Genomic DNA, 17,774 nt, shown 5'->3' on the forward strand with positions numbered 1-17,774 from the left:
CAGTAGATACAAAGCTCTCCATTTTGCAGACAGGAATCAGGGGCTCACAGAGGTTAAAGATTGTCACACCTTGGGTTAAGGATGGAGATAAGTTCCAAACCTCCAAAGAGGTAATTATGCTCAACTTCCACGGCACACTGGAATCATCGGCAGAGCTTTAAAAATTCCTCCTGTCTGGGTCCCACCCCTGAAATGCTGATATAATTGTTCTGTAGTATGGTCTGCGTATTAGGAGTCTTCTTTTTTTTTTTTTTTTTTTTAAGATTTTATTTGTTTGACAGAGAGAGAGAAATCACAAGTAGGCAGAGAGAGAAAGAAAGGAGGAAGCAGGCTCCCCGCGGAGCAGAGAGCCCGACATGGGGCTCAATCCCAGGACCCTGGGATCATGACCTGAGCCGAAGGCAGAGGCTTTAACCCACTGAGCCACCCAGGCACCCCTGGGCATTAGGAGTCTTAAATGATCCCCAGGGGAGCTTTCTCCAAAGCCCTGAACAAAACTCTGTAGACAAGAGTGAGAACCATTGCTCTGGAACATTCCAAACCAGTTCCTTATTTCTCCATCATAGAATCTCACCTTCCAGGGGACTCCATGGGCAAGAAGCCTGAGAGTAGAGCTCTTTTAGTTCAGGGCTTCTCAACATTAGCACTGTGGACATTCTGGACTGGAGAATTCTTTGTTGTGGGGGCTAACCTGAGCGTTCTAGCAAGTCCAGCAGCATCCCAGCCTCTGTCCACTAGATGCCAGTGCATCTCCTCCCAGATGGTGCCGATCAAAGATGTCTCTGTGATGGGGACCACTGTTTAGTCCTGCGACTACCTCCAAGCCACTTGGGCAAGTCCCTTTCTCCCTAAAACATGGAGCTTCGCCACCATTAAGGATGGCTAATAGGTTTCATCTCAAAAGTCCTCTCCAATCGATTAGTGACAGCCAGGAGCACTCTCTAATTGAGACAAACTCAGAAGCTCCATCTCCGTGTAGCAAGAGACATTGTCATGATCAATTAACAATGTCTTCCAGGGCACAGGATTGGGAAGACGCTGCACACTGGCCGGTTAGCAGCCATTCCAATCATTCTCTTCTGTCTCCTCTAGGTCGTTCAGTGCATTCCAAATGTCACAGAAATCATGCTTTTCCTTTTTTGGAAAGATCTGTGCCCCCAAAGATGTGCCTTATATTGTCACTGCAATTGTCATACCTACTATGGATATGTGTGTGGGATACAGATCACTGGAGAGGTGGATCTGGTATTTCCTGGGATATTCATCAATTCCAGGCCCACTCCACGTCGGACGCCCTTCTCCACCTCTGCCTACTCTAACCCTCCCCAGAGCTGCTAGATACAACCCTCTTTCCTAGAGCACCGATGATATAACTACGTGCCTCTCTGCCTGGTAGACGAGTTCCCGCAGGACTGTGCCCATCTTCTACAAATACGGATCCTCAGTGTCTAGCAAACAGTAGGTGCCCAATCATTGTACAATTGAGGACACGATACTAGAGGTAAGTAACTCTTGGGAGTCAGCAAGGACAGAGGTTGAGACAAGGCTTGGCCAGCACCAGGCCTGGGGCTGGGGCCAGGACTCTGCTGTGGGGCCCTGGTTCGTCATTAGACATTTTATCCAATTAAGTCATTCTTGGCTGCTGGTGCCTGCTGGACCCTTGCCGGCCCCCTCTCACTTCTCTGCCCCTAATCGCAACCAGATGCTCTGGAGAAGGTGGGGAGAAGGGCGGTCCCCAGGCCCCTTCCCCAAGTTGCCCACTGGCTGAGATGGGCCTGCGCCCAGAACTAGGAAGGCAGTGTGCCCGAGGCTCAGACCCCAAGACAGGGCTGTCTTGCTCCTCTCGGGTGGGGCCCACTGGAGATAGAACCGTTTGTACTGGGCTGCTTTGCCCGGTTCCCCGGGTTGTCTTGCAAGCAGCCCTTGAGCCTGGGCGAGAGCCAGAACAGGAAAGGAACGTGTACAGAGAGAGCAGAGGAGCTTAATGGGTCTGGAAGGGGGTGCGGAGGATCTGGAGGCATCACTATCCTGCAACGGAGACAGAAGGGGGGGTCCAAGGCCTGAGAAAAGGGCTGGAAAGGGGGAACCCAACCAGCTGTGGGGTCAGGGAAGGGACACCTGCACCCACAGGCTGTGTGACCTTGGACCTGTCTGTTGACCTCTCTGAGCTTCCGTTTCCTCAGCATGAACACGGGGATGACAGTCATGCCCATGAGCATCAAATTCAAATGTCAAATGAGAAGTCTTTATAATCAGAGAATTGGGGGCTCAGGTCAGAGGCAAAGTGTCCATGAAGACAGGCAGGGAAGGGGATGGAGAAGGAAGCCCAGGAAATCCGCCCTACCCTGGCTCAGCCCTGAGTCTGACCCTCTCAACCCCACCCCCACCTCTGTCTCCCTGCCACCCCGCCCCCTCCCAGTTAGCTGGGACAGGACCTCACCCCCGCAGCCAACACAGCTGGTGGCTCACATGTGTGTTGCACAGCCCATGTGCCTGTGCACACACAGACTTGCCCCAAGGCCCTGGCCCTCCTCCCCACGGGCTCACACATTGTTGCCAACAACCCCCCCCACCCCCGGCCCCAGCCACTCTCTGCTCTACTTTCTGTCCCTCCCAGCACCCGGTTTACACAGATGCATGCATGTGAGTCCAGAAGAGCCCAGAACACCCACTCCTGGGTCCCGTAGCCACCCGTCCGTTCACCCATGGCCCCAAGTCGCCTGCCGTCTAGTGGGCTGTCCGTGCCGTAATAGGGAAAATTAAAAATGACAGCCAACTTTTCGAGAACGCTTAGTCGGTGCTAGCCCTCTTCCGAATGCTTGAAGCCCATGAACTCATTTACTCTCCGCAATACCCCCTTGGGATGGCTGATAGGTTGGATCTATTGTGCGAACTGGGAGCTGAGGCGTGAAGGTGTCATGGAATCTCCCAATGTCACACAACTAGTTCGTAGCAGGACAGGTGCACACGGGCAGGCTGACTTCCAGGAGGGCTGACTTCAGGGTCTGCTCAGGCCATCGGGAGGGCAACAAGAGGGGACCAGGAGCCCCAGGCTGTTTCTTCAGATGCAAGGACATCCCGGGGAAAGCCTGGCATACAGGCTTGGCTCACTGGGGACCATCGCGCCCGATCTCAGGAGTCCTATCTAGGAGACCATGCTCACCCCTCAGCTCTCCAGCCGAAGGCCCTTTGTGACCCCATCCCTGCTGTCTCCTCCAGCCTCCTGTCTCCCTAAAGCCTTCTCCAGGACCCAGCCTGGCTCCCTCTGGCCACAGGGCCTCACACAGATGACTTTCCCAGCCAGGACCACTCTGCTCCATAAATGAACCCTTCTGACGAGATCCTTCAAGTGCCACGAGATGGCACCTCTTTCCAAAGCATCCCCCGACATCTCTCCCCTGTCACCCCAAACGCTACCTGCACCGTCCCAGCCCTGATCCCCACACGTAGTTGCTGCCTGTACTTCTGTAGGCTCCCGGTTCCCGGCACAGAGCCAATGCTTGGTAAGCAGGGGTGGAGGACGGATGGAGGGAGCGATCCAGGGAGGTAGGGGGTAAGGGGCAGGAGAGAGAAGGAGGAAAGGAAGAGAGGGAGGGAAGGAATCTTCAAAAGCCCCTGAGTACTTGAGACCCACAGGCTGAGAATACCCTTCCCCCCCAGGGCGCAGGCAGCAAGAAAAGAGCACAGGTTTGGAGTCATACAAGCTCGGGGAAGAACTCTGAAACTAATGCTTACTGACTGTGACACTGGACAAATTACATAAGCTCTCTAAGCCTCAGTTTCCTTATCTGTAAAACGGGAATGATAAAACCTACACTTGCAGTTGTTTTCGAGTCCTTAACAAAATGACGCGCGCAGAGCCCCCAGCAAAGTCCCCTGGCCTTCTTTCCTAGGGGCTTGAGAGAGTCTCCAGACCCTGAACTGAAATCCTGTGTCCCAGTTACAAAGTCCTCAGCGGCATCCTCTTGCTGGGAAACCCACTGAAGTTCTCACCGAGGACCCTCCCTTGGGGAGAGGGAGGGAGGCGCAGGGAACTAGCAGGAAGGGACCACCAAGAGGAGAAGAGGAAAGGAGAGAAGAGCTTGGCTTTCTGTGAGTTTCTCTCAAAGGGAGAGTCTGGGGTCCGTGACCATCTCCTGATTCGCTCACTCATTCAGTGCACACACATTGAGGCCCTACTGTGTGCCAGGCTCTGCGCCGGGTGCCAGGGCGACAGTGAACAGGTGGACACAACCCCTGGGCCCCAGAAGATTCTAGTTGGAAAAGACACGTAAATGAATGAATGAATGGATGAATAAAGTGGTGGATGAGACAATGTGACATGCTGATGAGTGCAGGCAAAAGGGTTGGGCTTTATTGCTTCCCTGAGCAGAGCCATTATGGTGGGCCTCTCTGAGGATGTGGCCCTTGAGCTAACCAACACCTGGACTTGAAGACCAGCGTCCTACAGCCTGGGTGTGTTGAGGGAGGGGGCAGAATCACGGCTATAGGGACCCTAGACATGAACTGGTCCAAACCTCACTTTATAGAAGAGGAAATCCAGGTGCAGAGAAAGGAGGCAGTTGCCAGCGTGGCCAGAAGGATAGATGCTGGGCCTGATCTCCTGACTCCCAGGCCAAAGACAAGCCCTCCAGCTGCTTCTTCTTTCTCTATTTTAGGCAGCTCCCCCTTGGGCCAGAGCCTGCTGCCCCTGCCATGCCCCATGCATCCAAAGGCCATCTTCCTGTCTGTCCATCTGACTGTCTATGCAGTCTTTCCTCACCTCCCGACTATATCTTTGGCTTCTTCATCTTTCTCCTGCTCCTGTTCTAATGCTGGAAGAAGTTTCAAGGCTCCACCAAACCAACCAACCCATCAAGAGGGAGGGGAGATCTCAGTTCCCCCGTGAGGCGCCCCAGAACCCCGCCCCACTCCACCCCCACCCCAGAGAGCTTAGAGTCTTGAGGCTGGATGGCACTCCTTCACATCTAGCTCCCCGATGCCCTTTCCCCAGGTCCCAGGGCTCCACCACTGATCCCAGCCAGGTTGTCCCTCCTTGGGGGCCCTCCTCTAGAATGTCCTACCCCCCCCCACACACACACACATCTCTTCTTCCCAGAAGACACCCCCACCTCCGCCTCCACCCAGGCCTTTCCTCCAGTGCAGCCAGGCCTGGTGGAAAAAAAAAAAAAAACAAACAAAAACGAAAAATACTGGACTGAGAGTCAGCAGCTGCCCCCTCTGGCTTCCCAAACACTTCCTGAAGTCCAGCCCACCTCTCCTGCCACAGAGAAAGTCCATTTTTTCCTGGCTGAGTCTCTGGCAAAGCCCAGAAGACAGGGTGTCCTCGACTTAGAGCTTTGATTCAAGTTTCTGCCTGCCCCTCTCTTTCTGGCCTCCTCAGGCGTCTACTACCCCAACTGGACTCTGAAGAGGCAGCTCTCAGCCAGGCCCAAGGCTTTCCACCCTCCCCCACCCCCCAGCACAGGCTCCTTATCTCCCAGTTCGCTTTCCCCAAACCTCTCTGTGGTTCTCCCACCTCAGTCAGGGGTCCAGAGCCCTCCCTCATCATCCTAGTCACATCCTGAGTTCAGAAGGTCTCACCAAGTTTGGGGTTGCATAGAACCTCAAAAACTGACCTGGCCAACCTCTCCCTTTTATACAGATTTTTTCAATTGCCAGTTACCCATATGTATCATAACAAATCTGAAAAGGAAAGACAATCCTTAATAGGAAAAAAAGGAATCTTTCATAAACCCACCAAGAATCAAAGATTTTGCTTTCGCCACTTTAGAAGTGGCGAAATAGGCCCAGAGAAGGAAAGTAACTTGCTCAAGGTCACACAGCAAGTGAGATGTGGGGACAAGAAGCCAAGTCTCGGGCCCTTCTCTGTGTGGTCTCCCTGAAAACTGGTGCTTCTGTATCACCGGCCTTTTGCCACACCAACTTCCACTGCTCTCTGCCTGCATTTCCACCACCATCATCCTTCCTCACCCTCCTTCTCCACAGGGACCCAGGCCTGTCTCTTCTACACACAAGTCCGTTGAAGTCAAGAACACAGTCACAGATGCTGTGCCTGGGGCTAGCACACCCCAGAGACACAGCAGCCCAGCTACAGCATCTCCCAGGACAAGCCCATGACCCTGTTCCATCCCATTTAAGGGACACCTATGTCCCCAAGGCATAAAGTTCTATCTCCTCAATTCTTGCTGTCAAGAGGCTAGACTGCAAATTACCCACCTCCCAACCCCAGAGAAGTCTGGGTGCCTGAGGAGATAGGAAGGTAATATAAAATTGCATGCTGAACACTGTTTTGTTTTGTTTTGTTTTAAGTAATACAAGAGACTCAAGGTAGACCTCAGAAAGGACTTCCAGGTGGGAGAGATGACTGTGGAGCACTAGTGTAGGGAAGAGGAGTGTGCCAAGAGGAGCCCCCTGCTCACTCCCATCCAGAGCCAGAGCAGCTGATGGCCAAAGGCCACCAGGACAAAAGAGCAGGAGTGACAGGAGGGTTCTGGAGACTGGGGAATGGGGGAGCAGCAAGTTGCTTCTTCCCAAGCCCCAGAGGGTTCTCCAGGCTCCAAACAGGGGGAGGAAGGCGGTGGGACAGACTGCTACAGAGCTTCCTCTAGGAGAGATGCTGGGTCTCCACCATCCCTCTGGCTGCTCCCACCCAGCCCCCAAATGTGAAATGGATTCAGACCTAACCCAGGTCAGCTTGGGGCTGGGGTGGGACCTGGGGGGTGGGAAGAGAAGATGGCAAAGCTGGGGCAGGAGGCACCCCAGACTCTCCGTCTCATCGGAATTCAGCCTCCCTCAGTGTGACGAGGGGTCCCTATGACTCCCCTACCGTCCTCTTTGGGGCCAGAGCCCATTGCCTTATGTAGCCCCCTCTACTGGGGTCCCTCTGGTGTCCTTCCAGGAGGGAAGGAGAGGCGAGGGGCATCAGTGTCTGATGCCTCCACCCTCATTCACACACCCGATGTGTTTAAGAAAGTGGGTCCCTGTCCACCTTTCACAACCTGAAAGGTTCCTGGCCCTCCGCGGACAGTCCCCCCACCCACCCGACAACGCTGGCCGGTGGGTACTTGGCCTTGCCCACGCCCGCCTGCCTGCTCCCTCCCCGCCCCCTGCCCACCCCGACCGACTCCGGCCAGTCCTACCTGCTCCGGGCGGGGGGCGCAGCGCCCGGGCAGCCTCCCTGAACACCAGCACCAGGAGCCAGAGCTCTGCCCGCATGGTGGGTGCCAGGACCCGCCCCCGGCCGGCTGCGGGCCGCGGCCCCGAACAAGGGAGGGGCCGGGCTCAGGCGGCGCAGTCCCGGGGGCTGGCGCGCCGAGGGGTGGGCGGCGAGGAGGTGGCGGAGCGCGGGGCCCGGCGGGGCGGCGGGAGAGGCGCGGGCGCGGGCCGGCGGCGAGCGAGCAGAGCCGCGGCCTCCCGGAGCGCGGACGGGGAGGGGGCGGGGCGGGGGGGGGGCGCGGCGCCTCCCGAGCGCTCCCAGAGTCTTCCCCGGTCCTCCCAGCCCTCCCGGAGCGCTCCCACCGCGGAATTGGTGGGGGGTGGCTGGGGGCGGAGTAGGGGACAGGGCGGGGGACCCTGGGCTGGGAGAAGCGGCCCCCCACCCCGCACCTTAGCTCCTGCCTCCCCTCCCCTCCTCACCCCCACCTCCCCGCGGAAAGCCGCTGAGACAAGACCGTGGATGGGGTGTGTGTGTGTGTGTGTGTGTGTGCACACCCCAGGAAGGGACAGGCGCCCCTTTCCTCGGGCGGTGCACTCCTGCCATACGCACGCCCTCCTCCAGCTCTACCAGGCTTTCCGACTTTCTGGGCTGTTGTTCAGAGTTCTGTGGGTTTCTGATGCCCATCCCCACCCCAGGAATCTCCCCTTGCAGCACAGACCACCCCCGCCCCAGCTTCTCTCGCCAACAGAGGCCTGAATGCCACTCCCCTCCCCGGGGCTCCTCTCCCTTTTCCCCATCACCGCCGCCCTCCGCCCCCAGTTCCTAGCACCGTCTTTCCCATCAGCCTGGTGGACACCGTGGTAGAGGGCAGCCCGGACCTCCCCTTAACCCCAGAAGTTAACCGAGGCCACCTTTCTCTCTGGGGACCCCAGGCCTGTTCAGGGTCCCAGTCAGTCCTCAAAGCCAGTCTACCCCTCCTCCCCCCAGCACGAAGACATCTCACCCCACCTGCCACCACCTTATGACAGACTCTGGGGAATAGATCACCTTTTTTTTTTTTTCCCCTTTTCTTTCAGGACAGAATAAAAATACCCACAATTTAGGAGATTTAATAGACGGCAGGGAATCAGGTCAGGACACGAAGGTGCTGATTCCCTCCCCTGACCTACTTCGTGCGGTGGCAAGGAGCTGGAGCACTCGGGGGTGGGAGGATGAGGGATGAGGGGCACCTGGTTTCTCACGGGGCTGGGGCCTAGGGACTGGACAGTCACGGACAGGTAGGGGATGGACACGGAGAGCTCTTGAGGGAATTCCCCAGGAAGAAGGATACGCACGTGAACAGAAGAAGTGTGGGCTGGAAGGGGGAGTGTTCCCTGACACTGAGGCCAAAGACAGAAACTGAGAAGGGAAACAAGAACCAAAGCCCCCTAATCTCTCAGAATCCCAGTTCCTCCTTCCTCTGGATGCAGGGTCCCAGAAACGACCTCCTCCAGCCCTAAACGCTAATCATTTACGGTAGGACAAGGTAAGGCCTGACTGTAAGTTCTTCTTGTTGTCTAACTCAAATCCCGACTCTTAAACAGGAATAGGCCGCCGCTTTCAGCTGCGGCTTCTTGCTGCCCTCTAGCGGTCAAGTGGGGAGCCGCGGTCTGTTTTACACGGTCTCTTTAAAGGCTCGGATTGAAAACAGCAGCTTGGAAATAATCCCAAGCAAGAGACGTGTACATTTTTTTAAATGTAAGCTTCTGGAACTTGCGCACCCATCAGAATCACCTGGAGGGCTTATTAAAAATACAAATTTCTGAGCGCCATCCTCAGGTTTCTCATTCAATAGTTCCGGGAAGAAGTCGAGAATCTGCATTTCTAACACATTCCCAGGTGGTGGTGCTAGTCCGGGGACCACATTTTATGATCCATCGCTTGAGAATTCTCGCTTCTTGCACTGTCTCGCGTCTTTCTTGCACCAATCGTCGTCTGCTCAAAAGATGGCGAAGGCAATGTCAACATAAAATGAAGGGAGAAAAAGACTTGGAGACATGGCCCTGTGAAAACAGGTAGGCAGGGGGCACCCGGATTTGAACCGGGGACCTCTTGATCTGCAGTCAAATGCTCTACCACTGAGCTATACCCCCTCTGCTGACGTTTGGGCGCAGTAACCTCTTAGTCCTATGACTGCGCAGGCGCTGTGATGAGTTCGTGAAAAGAAGTCGTGTCCAATGTTTACAAAAGTTGGAAACAAATATAATCTCAAAAGATTACTCGCCTGAACGCAGACCTTGTTTCCCGAAGCTCTGAGCTTAAAATTTCTACTGAATGGTGTAAGCAAAATGGAGTCTGGAAATGGGAAGGGAGATCCCTCGAGATCCTTCGAGATCCCTGGTTTCGGGGACATTCCCTGCGCCGAGGTCCCCCTGTTTTGCCCTGTCGGAGCCCCTTTATTGCATCTTGGCTCCCCTCTCTCCGTCCTGCACGCTCAGACAGCGTTCTCTGGGTCTCCTTTCCCCAGCCCAAGCCAGGACCTTAGGTCCTGGGACTCTCTCCCCGGGCAGAGCCGTTGGGGTCGCTGGCCATGCCTCCCTGATAGTGCGCCGGCCTCCGCCCTAGCACTTCGGGAGTGCGCAGTCTGGGCTGTCCACCTAGGGTTAACCAGCAGCTTCTCGCCCTCTCACTGCTTCCCACCCATAGACGCACGCGCGGGCTGGGCGCACGGATCTGCCGGGCCAACACTCCATTGTCGCCTGCCTGCAAAACAGGGTGGCAGGCCCCGACATCGCATCTCGCATCCCCTCTCCCCTGCCAGGGCACTTTGAGAGATGGACTACTGGTTAAGAAAACACCAAAAAACCTGGGCTGGAGAGGGGGCACCCGGATTTGAACCGGGGACCTCTTGATCTGCAGTCAAATGCTCTACCACTGAGCTATACCCCCACCGTGCCAGTTACGCTTTCCTGGAATAGGTTTCTGTAGTATAAGGAGAATATTAAATTGTTTTGATCCGACAACTGTGTCAAAGTAACTTCATGAAAAGAACAGGTTGTGGGCTAAATGGGGATAGCTAGAATTGCTGAGTCTTTTCCCACCATTACACCTCAGGAAACCACAGGATTAAGGACTCCTGGACCTTCTATAATTGTGTCCAGACTGTCCCCAAGATGTCCAGTGCTGACTTGGGAAGGAGAGAAATCCATGGACTCCAGAACCATCTCAGGTCTTATGGCGTAAAAGCAGGGCTCCCTGTGTTCAGATGGACAGCCTGGGTTTCCATCCTGTCTCCAGCTCTACCTCCAGAGGACTCCTGGGCTTCTCCAATCCCCAAGGGCCCCTCCTCCCCTCCTCCCGGAGTCAGCATCAAGCCCCGCCCACCTCTAGATCCAGGTAGAGCCAAAGCTCCCAGTCCCAGCAAGCCAGGAGTCAGTTACGTGGCAGAGGGTGGGAGAGCCCAGGACCAAAGAACCAGCCAGTCTCCCTAGCCCAGTGGACCCTTGGGCAGTACCCTTGAGCAGTACCCCCTCCATTTCCCAGGAGGATTTCCACAGAGCTGATGCCTCGTACAAAAAACAAAAGCCAGTTTGAAGCACAGGTAGCATAAATAAGAAGTGAGCGGTCTTCAACAGCATTTATTACTCTTTTATAAAAATTCTAAAACAACTAAAAAATCACTACAAAAGACAGCCAAGATAGGCACGGTGGAGGAATTGGAGACATCTGGGAGGCGTGGGATTCATACTGGAAGGACTGGATGGGATGGCTTAACTCAAAAGCTGTGGTCCAAGCCAGCATCTCAGAGGGAAGGGAAAGGCATGGGAGGAGTGGAACTCCCCGCAGTGCGAGGGACTGTCCCCGTCTGGGATGTCCCGTCCTTCCACCTCTCCCTTCCCACCAGTTTTTGGCTCTGTCCTCCTTCCCCTGCGCCTGCCCTCTTTGCCTTTCTGGAATCTCCTTTGCTCAAAGATGGCAAAGGGGCCAGAAAACTGGGGTGAGAATCGAGGGATAGGAGGTGGGGTTCTAGGAAATAAAGAGCATTTCCAGGGGTCTCCTACTTTATCCCCCATTTTTTTCCCCTCAAAGAGGTTGCAGGCTGAGGGGACGGGGCTCCGCTTCCCAGTCCCTCAACACATCTAATGACTTGCCTGTGCCTCCAAAGACACCTGCTTCCCCAGGGCGAAGGGCAGCTCTTCTGCTGTCCTGTCTGCAGCAGGTCAGGGCAGGCAGTCTAGCCCTTTGGTGGAGGGATTAGGTCGGGTTGACTTCGGCAATCTCACTGTCCTTAGCTGACCCAGCTCCCATCAGAGAACCGCAGAAAATAATCATCACTTGCGTTTTCCACCCAAACAGTCCAAGCAAAACCCCCCAGAGTTTCTGGTCGGCCTCAGGTCAGGACATCAGTTGGCAGTGGCCCGAGACTGCATCCACTGGAGCCCCGCGGGCAGCCTGCAGGGAAGATGGAAGAGTATATCCCAGGGATCAGTATATCCCATGAGGATGACGGCCTCCAAGTTGCCAGCCCCAACCCAGAGCCGATGGATTAGATGTAACAACCAAAGTTAAATCCCTTCTCTCCATCAACAAGTATAAATGGATTGAGTACCCACTGCACATCAGGTCCTGGGCTAGGGGCCGGGGTTACTAGTGAAAACACAGACATGCCCTCCGGGGCCTAGAGTCTAGCAGAGGAGATGGATGTGGATTGGAGGAGGGAATGGCAAGGACACTACCAGAAATGCGTGGTTCCTTGGACCGACCTCCCTCCAGCCTCCAGACACCTGGGTTCCTAGCCTGCTGCGATCCCACTCGAGAAAGAGGAAAGAGAACTTTCCAAGACTGATGAGAGCCCCTTTCTATGTGTCCCTCACAGCCTTTGCAACATTTGCCCACATACTTTCAATCTCTCTTTCCCACTTGATCTTTTCCAAACACTTGCCACTTTTAACTTACTGTAGCTTTTTCTTAATTTTATTGTTTATTGTCGGTTCCCTCCCACCAGAATGTATGCCTTAACAGGGGAGGGGTTTTGTGTTTTCTTCGATGCTGTTTCCCTGGTGCCTAGAAAAGTGCCTGGCCCAGAATCAGTGCTCAATAGATGTTGAATGAATGACACCGTTTACTCTCTACAGAAACCCTGAGAGTCAGTATAATCGTCCTGGGTGTGCACCTATGAGCCAGATTCTGACAGGGGAGAAACAGGAGAAGGTTCTGATGGTCAGCTGTTCATTGACTGGGCCAGACCCTGGACGTCCAGGTGGGGAGCCACTAACCCTTCCCCGGTGAGGGCACAGCAGCCCTGGATATGCCACGGGTGGTCTTTGATGGCGGTCAGAGTGAGGAACTGAGAGATTTCCAAGGTGGTCATGGAGTTCTTCATATCCTGCTTGTTGGCAAAGATTAGGACGGAAGCATCTCGCAGAGCCTGTAGACAGAGGAGCCCAGCCCCGTCAGCCTGCCAGGGCCTAGCTTCCCATCCCCCTGCTCCCTAAGTCCTCCCTAGCCCCCTGCTGTCCCTGCAGGAGAAGCCCATGCCCCATGGTACCCGACGTGGGGCAACCACACTCGCAGACACTGACACGTTGCAGATTGCCTGCCTGCCAGCTCTGTGATCCTTACAACAGTCCCATAAAGCAGAAATTTGGTGATCCTCCCCATTTTGTATTTGGAAAAACTGAGAGAAGTGAAGTGACTTGTCTGAGGGGAGAAAGTCCCACAGTGAGTGAGAAGGGGGTCACGACCTGGATCAGTAGCTCTGGCTTCTGCGATCGGTTGTGCTGAGGGCATTAGGGCCCTTCTTCTGGGAGCTGGGGTAGCGGCTCTCAGACACGGGGGACTCAGGAACAAAGCTCAGAGAGGCTGAGTGAGTAGGCTGAGGTCCCACAGCTAGTCTCCCCGGGGCCCTCTCCCAACCTCGGGAGCCTTACCTCGTGGGCCAGCATCTTATATAGCTCCTCGCGAGTGGTCAGCAGCCGGTCCCGGTCCGTGCTGTCAATCACGAGGATGACGAACTGGCCAGCAGAGGGCAGTGGTGAGTCGTGGGCTTTTCCGGCAGGACCGTGTCTCCCGCCCACTGTGCTCCCGACCCGCCTCTACACCGCCCTGATGTTAGCCCCACAGAGAACTGGTCTGGTCTCAAGCTCTCACTGCCCTCAAGTCCCGTTTTCATTCCCTTTTCTATCCACACGGTGGGGGAACACAGCACGACTCGGATTGCGTGCCAGAAACGATGCTATGCCGTGGGCGTTGGGGTCAGCATTCGGGTCCCAGCACAGCCCTGTGCCCCTGGACCAGGCTTAGCACCATTTACAAATGAGATGAGCTCAGCGAGAGGGCAGATCTTGCCCTAGAACACACAGCTGGTGAGTGGTGGTGCTGGAATTCGTACTCGGTCTCACTCTGGGAAGCAAACCACTCAATCCACGGGTGCCAGAGTGAGAAAGGAAGGCCCTTGGAGACCAAGGGCCTACGCCACACAGGGCATCACACAGAAAGCTGCCAGCAAGCAAAGCTGCCAAGAGGTATTCACAAATTTTAACAAAACACTGCTGCATTAAGGATTTGAAACACATGTGTTAGCGGTTTTGTTTTGTTTTGTTTTGTTTTAATTTTCACAGCCATTGGGGTAATCATTATTACAATCTCCACCTCACAGGTTCGGGTAACGAAGGCTCAGAGAGGGGAAGTGACAGGCTCAAGTCACACAGCAAGCAGCGTTCCAGGCCCCTCCTGCCCCAGCATGCCACTCACCTCGGTGTTGGAGTAGTATGCACTCCAGGTGGAGCGGAGAGCCTCTTGCCCCCCTATGTCCCATACGAGGAAGTGAGTCTTCCGCAGAACGATCTCCTCCACGTTGCTACCGATGGTGGGAGATGTGTGGACCACCTCATTCATCAGGCTGGGGAGGGAGAAGAGACCAGCAAGAGCTCAGCCCATTCTGCTCCCCGCTCTGGGTCCCCCAGCCCTCGGTTCCCGAGTAAGGCTAGATCTAACTCAGAACAACTCGGCCCAGGGTGGCCAAGCCTCTGGTCACAGGGGAGTGCAGGCGGGAGTGAAACTGAGCCTTGTCCTGGCGCGGACCCCAGATATGGGAGTCATATTAGAGCCGTGTCCTCAAACAGCAATATGCAGCTGGATCACCTGGGAGTTTTGTTAAAATGCAGAGAGAACACACACATTTTTATATGTAGGGGGCATCTCTGGGAGATCTGGGAGTCTGGGTTGATTGGGAAACTTAGTTTTCACTCTGCGTGCTTGTAATGTTCGATGCTCTCTTTTCTTCTGGTTTAAGATAAACATTTGCGGGTATTTCTTTTTCAGGAGAAAATTTTCCTGAGTAAATACTCTGGAGGTTCCAAAGGGGGAGAGATGCCATCCACAGAGTGGATATTGGGAAGAGCTCCGATGGATAATTACTCAGCACACGTGCCAGACCCTTCTAGATGGGGAGCTACGGAGCTCAACCTGACTCAAAACTGGCCCTCCCCTTTGGGTTTGAAGAAGGGGAGAAAGAGGGAAAGGTGGGGTGCAGGAGTTAAAAGGTGAGACCCACCGCTAGGGGGAGCGAAGAGCAGGGAGGCAGGAAGTCAGTTTCTGACAGCCTCTGGCCTGCAACCAAGTTTGGTAGGGGTAAGGGGTGGAGATGGTGGGGACCATTGGGGTCGCCTATACCGGGCAAGATTCGAATGCCAGGCGAGCGGCCACAGAACTGAAGGGTCACCATGCCGGGAAGATCACATAACTTCCCCCCACGATCACTCCTCCTGGCTACTGGAAAACCTGGGAACCCAGGGAAGGGTGATTGGTCCAAATGTCTGTCAGTCTGGAGGAAAGAGCCAACCCCCACCTCTTTCCACCCGAGAGTCACTTACAACTGGTAGAGAATGGTGGTCTTTCCCGCGTTGTCCAGTCCCACCATGATAACCTTGTGCTCTGGAGGCATGGGGAGGGGGGCGGGGAGGAAGGGCAGGGTCAGGGCCAAACTCAGTAACCAAGGGTACTTGATGCCCCACCGGGGTTCCCAAGAAGGAGACGAGTGTTTCCAGCGAGCTGGGAGACCTCTGCTCACTGTACCATTTCTGCTTCCCCGACCAAAACCCAACAGGACATGTTTCCTCCCCGACCCCGACACAAGCGGCACTCCCGGACAGTGGAAATGATTGCTGAGCCTTCCTCGCTCCACATTTCCTGAAAGGCGGTTGTCCGAAAGGTCCGGGGCGCCCTGGGCTTGCCAAGAGAAGGGGTCTGGAGAAAGAGCCACGATCGCAGCCCGCGGCCCCTTTTAGCCAGGAGGACAGAGGCTCGCGGAGCCCTGCGCCCCGGTGTGCACCGAAGCGCGCCACCCGCGAGGAGCAGGAGGGGAGGAGGCGGGAAGGGGCTATGGAAGGGGGCCCCGGAGCTTGCAAGGAGCGCCCACGCAGGATCTTCGGAGCCCGAGGTCCCCCAGCGCATCCGCCCCGACCCCGGATTCGGGGAGCCCCGGGTGGGAGCCGAATCAAAGCAGTCGCTTGAATGAGCTATGCGCCCTTTACCCTGGTTCCCGAAGACGCCCATCAACTTGGCGATCAGTTGTCCCATGGCGCGTCCCCGGCTAGGGAGGGGCAAGACTCAGCGACCTTCGGGGGCCCGGGTCGAGCCAGGGTGCTTAGAACCCCGCCCCCGGGGAGGGCCGAGCGAGTTTTGCCTGTGAGGTCACGGAAGCCCGACGAGTCACCTGCGGGACCCGGGAATCCCCTGGGACACTGGCCCCTCACGGGTGCTATGAATGTCACAACGACAGCGAACAGGCTACTTGTCTAGAGCCTTGGAGGTGCAAGGAAAATGGGGTCCGGACTCCACATCCCTCCTCCCCTTTGCCCTGAGGAAACTCTAGAGGTTCTCTGGGTGACCTGCTCCCTGACTGCATCAAGGAGGCCCAGCCCACTACCAGGTCCCAGCTGTCCCTTCTCCCATTGTCATGTCTGGGCACCAGACTGAAGCAAAACCCTCCGTTCTGCACCTGCCGGCTGTGTGGAGCAGAGGCATCACTGATCCTCTCTGCTGGGAGAATATTCCAGCCCTAGTTGGATCTCCAGCGGTTTCACTAGAGATTTCACTAGGGCCCTTGCAGACCCACTCAAAGTGAGTTCCCTTAGGGAAGGGCGGGGTCTCCCTCCCTTTTGGAGGTCCCTTGGTGATAGGCAACTTCTAGCTTCTAGGAGTAAATCCCTACGGCTTCTACAATTCACTGGCAAACCACTGCTCAGGCACAGCTGCCAGATCTGGGGGGTGGACATCTGAGGATAGGGACAGAGCAAAAAGAGAGATCTTGCAGCCAGAGACCCTACAGAGGGGTACCAGATGCCAAGAGCCAGCAGGAGAGAGCCCGAGCCAAAGAGAGCAGTGCTGGAGGTGAGAAAAGGACAAGGAGACTCTTTTAGTTGTGAATTTCCTTCTTTGCTTAAACTGGGAAAAACCAGAAAACAAAAAGAGAAGTGGGAAGGCAAACCCACCTCAGGCTGAGGGGACAGTTAGGAGAGGTCAGATTATCACACAGGAGAATCAACTCCCTCTGCTCCCACACTGCCATGGTCCTCCCGCAGCGCATTAGTGCTCCCCTCCACTAGGGGAAAACCTCTGATTGTCTCCCTCCCCCTGACTCAGCACAGCCCTCTTCACCGACAAAAAGCCCAGCCCAGAGCCTGGCACTCCACAGCTCATAAACCTTCAGTGAGTCCCTAGTGCCCACTGGATTTAGATAAGCCACCTCACCTGATATTCACAAGTCTCCATGAACAGCCCTCACCTGCCTTTGCAGGTAATCGCCCATCTTCTGCGTCCACTGGTCCTTGCCCACACATGCCCAGCTCCTTGCGTCATGCTTTTGCTTTTGTGTTTCCTCCACCTGAATGTCTTTCACCTTCTCAGAAAGGTGGATTCTTAAAAGCCTTTAGCCGCCTGCCATAGAAACCACCAACTTCCCAAGCCCTGGCCTGGTTCTCCAGACAAATGGGGCTACCCTAACACTGGAGACTGGCCTGTTTCCGCCAATCAGCCCTGAGGCCAAGAGGGTGGGGGTTCGGGTCTTGCTCATCTTTGTTCTCCCCCACCACCACCACTCCCGACCTGGTCCAGTGCCTGGGACCGTGTTGCTACTGGAGTGAAGTACAATGAGTTATGCTAGAGCCTGAGAGATGGTGTTTCAAGCATTAAAGAAGTATGAGCACAAGTTGAAGAGGCATGAAGAAGGCTGGGAAGTCTATGGAGAGAGCAGAGGAAAAACAGTCAGCTAAATAAGGAATTCTTACCTCAACCGCTTGGTTGGAGTTAGAGGGAAGGAGAATTAACTATCAGAGCCCATTTCAACCCCAGGAAAGAAGGAACGCTGGGTGCAGTAGAATGGGGGTCCAGAGGGTGCTGGGGGAAGCAGCAACCCTTTAAGCACTTTAACCATCTGTTTCCTGGGGGGGGGGGGAGGAACCCCTTAGTGCATCCTGCCCCTCCCTCCCAACTACCACCACCAATTGCAGAATTGAAAGTGACATTCTGCTAGCTGGAGCACAGTCCATCACAGACGAGAGCTGCCTCTGCTGCCAGGCCTAGAGCTTGGGTCTTAGGGGGCATTCATTCATTTATTTGACAAATATGAGTCAGG

The 17,774-nt window shown here is 55.3% G+C and overlaps 2 protein-coding genes across 4 annotated transcripts in view; both read right to left on the reverse strand.

Annotated features, from left to right (window-relative positions):
- PLXDC1 (plexin domain containing 1) overlaps positions 1-7,346 on the reverse strand; it is a 55,785-nt gene extending 48,439 nt beyond the window's left edge. Inside the window, exon 1 of the mRNA XM_082704941.1 lies at positions 7,143-7,346. Within this exon, the coding sequence (XP_082561067.1) occupies positions 7,143-7,218 (76 nt within the window). The 5' untranslated portion in view covers positions 7,219-7,346. The remainder of the gene's footprint in view (positions 1-7,142) is intronic.
- A 3,416-nt stretch (positions 7,347-10,762) lies between these two features.
- On the reverse strand, positions 10,763-17,533 carry ARL5C (ARF like GTPase 5C). Of its 3 annotated transcripts, none has more exons than XM_082704996.1 (6): positions 17,428-17,533; positions 15,013-15,073; positions 13,892-14,039; positions 13,069-13,152; positions 12,415-12,566; positions 10,763-11,590 (listed from the first exon to the last, which is right to left on the reverse strand). In XM_082704996.1, the coding sequence occupies exons 2-6, from the start codon at positions 15,057-15,059 to the stop codon at positions 11,542-11,544; spliced, it is 480 nt and encodes a 159-aa protein (XP_082561122.1). In that variant the 5' UTR covers positions 15,060-15,073; positions 17,428-17,533; the 3' UTR covers positions 10,763-11,541. The 3 variants fall into 3 exon arrangements, with proteins under 3 accessions (XP_082561122.1, XP_082561123.1, XP_082561121.1); XM_082704997.1 differs by having other exon boundaries at positions 16,892-17,515; XM_082704995.1 differs by lacking the exon at positions 17,428-17,533 and adding an exon at positions 15,673-15,938.
- Positions 17,534-17,774: the final 241 nt, after the last annotated feature.

Source organism: Mustela nivalis (genome assembly GCF_964662115.1).
Source record: "Mustela nivalis genome assembly, chromosome: 17".
Taxonomy (NCBI): domain Eukaryota; kingdom Metazoa; phylum Chordata; class Mammalia; order Carnivora; family Mustelidae; genus Mustela; species Mustela nivalis.